Source organism: Galendromus occidentalis, unplaced genomic scaffold (assembly GCF_000255335.2).
Source record: "Galendromus occidentalis unplaced genomic scaffold, Mocc_1.1 scf7180000077460, whole genome shotgun sequence".
Lineage (NCBI taxonomy): Eukaryota > Metazoa > Arthropoda > Arachnida > Mesostigmata > Phytoseiidae > Galendromus > Galendromus occidentalis.
Genome location: NW_003805448.1, coordinates 941,056 through 949,304, shown reverse-complemented (window position 1 = coordinate 949,304; position 8,249 = coordinate 941,056). Strand labels below are relative to the sequence as shown.

At 51.8% G+C, this 8,249-nt stretch overlaps 1 protein-coding gene across 1 annotated transcript; it reads left to right on the top strand.

Annotated features, from left to right (window-relative positions):
* The first annotated feature begins 2,897 nt into the window (after positions 1–2,897).
* On the top strand, positions 2,898–3,886 carry RpL31 (ribosomal protein L31). The gene is made up of 3 exons (XM_018639859.1): positions 2,898–3,098; positions 3,521–3,658; positions 3,767–3,886. The coding sequence occupies exons 1-3, from the start codon at positions 2,986–2,988 to the stop codon at positions 3,867–3,869; spliced, it is 354 nt and encodes a 117-aa protein (XP_018495375.1). The 5' UTR covers positions 2,898–2,985; the 3' UTR covers positions 3,870–3,886.
* Positions 3,887–8,249: the final 4,363 nt, after the last annotated feature.

Genomic DNA, 8,249 nt, shown 5'->3' with positions numbered 1-8,249 from the left:
TCGCAAACCTGGTCGCAGTCAGTCTCGCCTGAGTTCTACCCGATTTCGGATTTGCTCGGAGACTCGGCATTCCATCTGCCTGCATTCGCTCCACAATCGGCGATATCGAGCAATAGTCCATGGATGAGGTCCGGGTCGGCTGTCTGATTACACCAGCTGGGGCTCTTCCGCGGCGATCCAGGACGTTCCTGAGGCCGGTAGGAGAGGGCTCCGGTAGAATACCATGACAGCTGGCAGTAATCTCCTCTGGCCAATTCGGGGACAGCTCATCTGTATGACTTAACACACGAGGCTCAAGTTTTATCAATATATGCTCTTTCAGAAATCGTTCCCGCAAGCAGCTGGGGTTTCCGGAGAAAACCTTCATCCGAATGTTCCTCAATAAGGACCCCATTTCCGCTGGTCTTCTCTCGCGAGCTCAGAGCACATGTGTACTTTTCCCCCGCGAAGGCAGAGCTTGTCGGGAGCTGCAGATCGTGACTTTGAATCCCGTCAGTCGGCTCTCTGAAGCTGAATCATTCGTGGGATCGTCCCGGCTCCGTCCAGACGTGCGTAGTTACTGAATATTCCTGTAATGCTGACGTAAGCTCATCCCCTTCTATCAGCAGCGATGTCGGAACTCCTCATCCTAACCCCGATATTGGATAGGTCAAAAATCATGAACGGAGTCTCTATTTGAGCGGTCATCTCAACTTCACGTGCATTCTACATTGATCCCGAGGCATACCTTGAAAAAAAACCGAGCCACGTACCATTATCTATCATGAATGTCGACCCATGGAATGAGTTGGAGCGAGCCGTCCAACTAGGATCGAGATGTCCTTTCAAATAGGCAGTCTAGTCCTGACGTCATTGAGTCCATCGACCATGGCCAGTGAGACGCTCTGATAGCCATTTCTACCCAGGCGAACCTTCACCAAAGAGACGGAAGTGATGCTACGGGACCCGCCTTTAGGGGGTGCCTCGAATCTCGCTCCTGTGAAGGATGGTTGCATTTGTGCAATAGTATAAGGGAAGGGCTCTACTTCTCGACTGTGATAAGACTGCGGAAAGTTCATCAACTCGCCTTTCTCTACTCATACCGCGCGGTTGGTACGCACGGTCTCGTCGCGGGACGGGGAAGACAAGCGCGTCCGGCGAGATTCGGGAATGGTGTCGATGAATGAGAAGCGTCAGGGAAGAGAAGGATACTGGGAGGATGTGGTACTTCCCCAGAGAGGTGAGATGCCTCTCACTCCGAACAGCAGCTGGTATCGGACCTTCTCTTTGTAGTCTACGAAAATATTCCACAATGAACATTTAGCGAACAAGTTAGTAGGTAAGCAGAGCTCTGGGGGAGCTGGCTCGAGACGAGCCTCCCGCCCCTTCCACGACGGAACACATCAACGCATTCGTACTCATCTCCCGATGCGATTCATCAGCTACAGAAATATCCGCCGAACCCGATTTCAGATAAGACAATTTGGGCATTCGCAATCATTGCATTTCGCGCGAGGTACACGCATGATAAACAAAGGAGAGTCTGACAAGTCTACCTTAACCGGAAGGAGCAGCTCTTCGTGATTTGGGTAATTATCATACTTCGCGGACGCCAATCCAGAAACTTCGACTGGATAGGTCTCGTTTTGCCTATGGCGGGGAGGTATCGAGCGGCTCGGGACATCGTCCCTGGCCTCAGAGGAACAACTTTTGTGGAGGGTCTCCACTCGGTCTTCTTTGGCGCTCGAGGTAGGGACTGTGTCGAAGTCGAGTTATTTTGAGGATCGAGCTCAAAAAATATCAGTAAGTGAGTAAGACATTGTCATGCATCCTAAATAACCCAACCGCCCAATCAAGACTCTCAGGTCTAAATTTAGCCTGATTCCCAGTGGCCCGACCCTTCTTATAGTTCTGCGGTTCTCTCGCCTATTCTGAGCTCTGATTCCTGATACCTTAATTCTATGGTTTGTGAATCGAATCTGCGCCTTCTGCTGCGCGAAAGTTGAGCTCCACGGTGGCAAAGATTTAGGAGGCATGAGCGGGTTCCTGCTCCGATTCTTGGGATAGACATGTCGTCTCATGAGGACCTGGATCCACGAGGATGACAACGGATGAGGATCCTCAAGAGAAGATCCTAACTTCCTCGTCCTGCCTATTTCTGGGAAGGCTTAGCTGAGCTATACTTCCATGACATGAATATTTTCCGTTTCTCCCAAGGCTCGGGTCTCACACGAGCGTTGGGGTAAGCGTCTGTCCCCGATTAAATCGACCTTGAAGATCAGCTACAGAATATCCGTGGGCCCCGAGAGCCCTCTGGGATGGAGTTCCGATTCCTCCGAGACGGAATGATAACGAACAGAGATTATTCGGTCGTGCAATATTTCTCTTCTCATGCATCGATATATCACCCTCCTTGAGCATTGTCAGCATCAGAGGACGATCTCTCAAACATGCCCATGGGGCGCGATCCGGTGACTCGTCGAGAGAGCGAGAAAACCCATCTGTTTACGTGACTGAGCAGACAGGAATGTATCAATCAGATTCCTCGCGCGAAGCTGCGAATCATCCCGGGGGAAATCCATGCCATCGGATTCAAACTCTATCTCCCCCGGCCGATTCATCGGGGAATTCAGTTCACTTTAGTTCACCTTGGTGTTCGGAGTGTTTCCTCGGTCTCGGGAATTCGGGAAGTCTGGAGAGTCCGCCGTTTCAGCGGGTTGTCCAGAATCGGGAATTCAGAGTTGCACAATCACAATCAGTTCCCGCGCCAGAAGAGGTTCCGAAGTGTAAGCTTTCGGCTGATTTCCATGGGAGCGATCCGCGCGGGGTTTTCAGGATAAGATTGAGTCAGTCCCGATGAATTCCGTCAGCTTCAGGGACGATTTAGCGGAGCTCTTCGGACTGGTTTCGGTTTCCGGTCCTCTGTTGCTCCTTTTCAGACGTTTACACGTGGTAGGGAAGCCTCCGTGTAGCGGTCGTCGTCGATTTTGACGTTTTTCTCACGAAATGGCGAAAACTCACAAGAGCAAGAGTTCACTGAACGAGGTGGTGACTCGTGAGTGTACCATCAACCTGCACAAGCACACCTACAAAGTTGGTCTCAAGAAGAAAGCTCCCCGGTGAGTGCCTGGTCGCGGTCTAATGCAAATCTTGCTTTCCCGATGATCCGAACACTCACGACTGGGCTCAGAATGTGATCAAAACCCACCGCTGATTATCTGGGGTCCCGGGGGGGGGTCTGGCCAAGACGGTTTTACGCGGCTGAAGTATTTACGGCGGCATTCGATGAGAGCGGCATGGCGATCAGCACTTGAACTTATGTAGGGGCTGTAGATCACATGCGATCGTCTGAGCTAAGGCTATCAACCCTGAGAATCGAACTCATACCCTCAAGCGTGATCTCTGAATCTGCTCACGAGCGGAGTTTCATACCGTGGTTCATCGGTTTCGATGGTATTCAGCATACATTGATTGAGAGCACTCCAAGCGATGCGCCCAGGAATGCATGAACCTCGACTGACTTTTCCCCATTCCGTCCCAGTGCGATCAAGGTGATCCGCCAGTTCGCCCAGAAAGCCATGGGAACCACTGATGTGAGGATTGACACCCGTCTCAACCGACATCTCTGGACCAGAGGAATTCGTGCTCCTCCCTTCCGCATTCGCGTTCGTCTGCAGAGGTGAGTCTACCGCTGATAACCACCAACCTAACCAGGTACCAGACCTTAGGACCCTTCCCGAAACGCCAAAACGAGAACCACTGTGACACGATTTCGCTTCCCTTCCAGGAGGCGAAACGAAGATGACGACTCTCCCAACAAGTTGTACACCTTGGTGTCCGTCGTCATGGTCGACACCTTCAAGGGTCTGCAGAACGTCACTGTTGAGTGAATAAATACTGACTCTTACCCCATAGTGTTTTCAATGCAATCGCCGATCTATCCCCGAAGCCGCCCAGCCCTCGGCTTCCAAACAGAATGAGCGGCCCGGAAGTCGGGAGGGTCTGCACGGATCATCTGTACCCGGGTCTCGTCGGAGACTGCTGAGAAATCACAAAATAAGAGTTCTGATTGAATTCAACCTTTCGAAGCGCTTCCGGAGCTTTTGGCCGTAGGGAGCGAGCTGCAAGAGAAATCCTGCGTGCGCCACTGAATCCGGCGACAGCTGGCCGACTTTCCAATCAGGTCCTGCCCACGTTCAGGAACACATCGCTCCCCACCGCCGTTTGAACTCCTGAGCTACACCGTACCTACGTCGCCTTCAAGCATCGAATCCCGGTCGTATCCCACGTCTACAGCTTCGCAGCATCCTGGATTGTCATTGAAAACGCAGAACTTCCCCGAATGAGTCAGTGCCTGGAGCTACATATTTCACCGGCGGCCAGAAACGAATTTCTATCGAGAACCCCGCCAGAGCAGCCACCGGCCCCGGTGGCGGTGTCGTGTCACTGAGTTGTTAACAAGGCGGACGAGGGCCTTCTGAGAAAACGGAGGGGCTGGACGGGGCTGTCCTGGACCGCTGATCAGACTATTTCGAGTCTCTGTGTCCAAGAAGTGCTTATCCGGGCTTTTCGAATGGGGTCCCCAAAGCGATCTCCAGAACCCATCATGCCGATACCCCATGACTGAGCTTCAAGCTTCGCCCGGGTGCTGTGCGGCAATGAGACGGCGTACGGTAAGCTGGGGCTCGTCTGTACGCAATCCCGCTCCGATCCAATCAGCTCACAATGACTCTATTACGCATATGGATTCTAGGAAGCTCAGCGACAAATCAGGCGAATTTTTCCGGCTTCCTTTCCGGATCCGACTCTTTTCCCGTCGTGAGCTCTGCGGAATACCATGTTTCCCTTATGTCGGGGATGTATATCGGGACACTCCTACCATGACGAGATAGTATGATGAAATGATTGGGGATCGGTCTGTTCCCTGGATTTATGCCATAGGATCCGGCTTTCATGCACTGTTTTGAGTGAGTTCCCCGAGTTCCCTTTGCTGGCGTTGCCGAGAACCGCGGAGGCCAGGCCCAGTTTGATTGTATATTCTGCAAGTCGTCTGTTCGCCGAGCATTGTGATGTCCGGTCCGTTTTTCTCCGGCCGCTATCGCAAGCCCCCCTGTAGGAGCCGAAAAACAACTTGAATTGCTGTCGTCAGGGTCGCTCCTGAATACTTGATCGGGTCGGCGCCCGCCTCTCGCGAATCCCAACCATGATGACTCTCAGCTGTCCGTGATGCAGCCAGAGCCGGCAATTCTTCGCGCTGCATGGACCCTTCCATCAAGGGTCCGCTTAGCGCAGAGCTCTAGAACCGCGCAAGCGGAATCATTCTGTCGAGAAACAATAATGAGTCGCGGTGTCTGCCTCCCGTACACGGAACAATGCTGTCGAGATGTCCGGAAGAGTGTCTTGACATAGTTTTGTAACTCAGGAATCCTCAATCCTCTGCCGGACGATATCCAGAGGCTCTTCGAAGCATGGCTATAAAAGTTCTGAACAATTCCGGGAAGCACGTGGATCAGATTCGTTGAGAAATACGACGTGAATATCATGTTCACCACCCTCTCAAGAGGAACTTATCCGCGGAGTACCCATCCGGACTCTTGCATCCGATTCCCAGAAGCTATCCGCGCTAAGTGATGCCCCGCATCAGTCCTTGATGGGAAAGCGACTGTTCCCCACCTGAAGATTCGTCGAGGAATCGCAAATGTTACGCGCGGAGTGTTCGCACGTGGTTTGAGATATTTCCCTATTCGAGCCCTTCCGAGAATTGACCCATGCCTCCACACAGCCTGGTAGTTTATGATGGAATCCAGGATGGAGTGCGAGCCCCCGTCGTGAGGTGAAAGGACTTCTCGAGTTTTTCGGAAATCTCGCCATGTTATCAGCAAACGCCGTGATAATGGTCTCCGAGCAGCGGCTTGACTCGGAGTTCCGGAACATTCTATCCCATCACGAGGAAGAGTGTCGATCGTGCAAGGAGGATGAGCTCATATAAAACGATTTAGTCGACCTGGGCTCCTAGACATCGCATATCCAGCTTCGTCATCAAGATGGTCTGCCCTCGATTCGTAGAATATTGTGAAAGCGATGGAGCTTGATTCGACAGGTGGTGAAGTCCCATCGAGGTCATTCATGGATTCCTCCCTCCTCTCATGGCTTACACAAAAACTGTTCCTCGCAACGTCACGGAAACCGTCCGCTTGAGCGATTTGAGATTATCCCCAGAAAAATTTCGCTCGAGCCCCGAATTGGTCAGAATCAACGATTTCTCAGGACCTTCAAGTTGATGATCGGCCGCGGGCCGGTCTCGATATCGGCAGATCCGGGGAAGGGATATCGCTCCTATCCCGCGGCTTTGACGTCCCGCACCCTCACATAAGGAGAGGATTCACGTGTACATCAGCACCCTCCCGCGGCTTCGCCCCCACTCTTAGACCTCCAACTCTAGTGGACGTCCTAGATCATCCTCAGCCCCGGAACGACACTTTGGAATCAATCTCTGCTCCAAGCAGAGTCTCCTTCAATCTAGATCTCCACCATCCGTTCGATCGATCCTGCAGGGTGGTATGGACAATGTCCCGATGAGGGATCCGGTGCGTCGAGCCCGAGCATCAGCCCTCCAATGCGGAAACCGGGAACCGTCCGGTTATTATTCGTTCATTTATTAATAAACTCATAATAACCGGACGGTTTATATCCGTTATTATATAAACTTATTTCTCCTTCCTCTAAGCAAGAGGAGCACACATTCCGAGTCGCAAGCGACCCACCTTCCCTTAATCCAGCATCGAGTCGATCAATACAGTCTCAGACGGACAGACACTTCTTTCCGGGGCCTACGAAGCGAAGATATGATGATGAATCTTCGTTGGAAACCTGAGCGATGAGTGAAGCAGCTTCGCTCGTGGGCTGCACTGTGGCCGGATTGTTCAACGATGATTACCTTGCGCTCGTACGTTTTAGGTCTAATTTATCAGAACACTAGAGCTGCTCTCGTGAGACACAGGAGAAAGAGAGGAAGATGAGAGCCAGTTTCTCTTACTACGGATCAGCTAGCCCGGCACGGTGAGAAAATTAGAGTGTTGTTCTAGATCTGTGTAGTGCTCTCGCCGGCGAAAGCTTGATCCGCTCGCTACTCTGTTGAGCCCGCTTCGAACTACTCTGCGCGGTGGCGGGTTGAGCGCCGCACTTGCTCGGCTCTCGAAGGGTTTTCATCCGTCAACTGCTCGGTAATCACTCCAACGTCTATCGCTTTTTCGGAAAGTGTTCCGCTTCAGCACCTGGAATGGCAGCAAATTAAAGCGGAGAAATTCCTTTTCCAGTGTTTTTGTATGAGTTCCTCCTTCGACGGAGCTTCCCATGGTGGTGTTCGCGAACGACCGACCCGCTAATAGCAGGAATCTCATGATGGAGCCTTAAGAGAAAAGTATTCGACTGCAGCGCAATCTGAACCTTGGTGGTATCGCGCCTGTTTCCGCCGGATCCATCGCAGAATTCTCTGAGGCGCATTCCTGCCATACATTACCAACATCGTGGTCCTGCCATTGTCTTGTCTGTCCGAGCTCGAGTAGAGGCTTCTTATCTCTGCCTTTGTTGTTTAGCTTGTTGTCTCCTTTGAGCGCATCGTTGATCGCCGGCTGAGACCCGAAGCTGGCTGGACTTCAGAAAGATAGAATCAGTGGCCGCTTCTGGATGTTTTACGGCTTTCGTTTAACAGGCCGATAGATGCGCCCCGATCGAAAGGTCTCAGACCCGGGGACCTGTCAGCCGATATTCATACATCGATTTTATTCGCAGGACTGTGCTCGGTATAAACCACTTCAAGTGATTACCTGATATAAATGGATACATCATAGATCATTGATTATTATTACCAATTGTTGCGTTGGACTCTGCTGCCTTCATTGCGTAACCTCATTGCTCTACACGGCCATCTCCATACATTCATCATTCATGCACCCATTCGATACATATGTGGAGCCCCGATTTTTCTTTCGCTAAGAGCCGCGTGACCTTGGCACTTGGCAAGAGCATCGAGAGAACATCTTGAAAACGCAGTTCTCCTCTCGAGCCCCGCCGCTACGGCCACGACATACATGAAAATGTTTTCGAAGGACGACGATGTTTTACGGTTTTCTTTCGAGGTCGAGGGAGTGTTTTTTCTGTTTCTTCTTCTTCTCCGTACGTTTCGCCATGGAGGGTGAGATCGAAGAACGGGCCGCGCTCTGCGAGTTGTCCGTCCACTCCACGAGCTATCGAACCCGAGGGAGGAGAAA

Coding starts and splice junctions, on each gene's coding strand:
- RpL31 (XM_018639859.1), top strand. CDS start 2,986: ATGGCGAAAACTCACAAGAGCAAGAGTTCACTGAACGAGGTGGTGACT. Junction 3,099..3,520: donor CTCAAGAAGAAAGCTCCCCG/GTGAGTGCCTGG, acceptor ATTCCGTCCCAG/TGCGATCAAGGTGATCCGCC. Junction 3,659..3,766: donor ATTCGCGTTCGTCTGCAGAG/GTGAGTCTACCG, acceptor CTTCCCTTCCAG/GAGGCGAAACGAAGATGACG.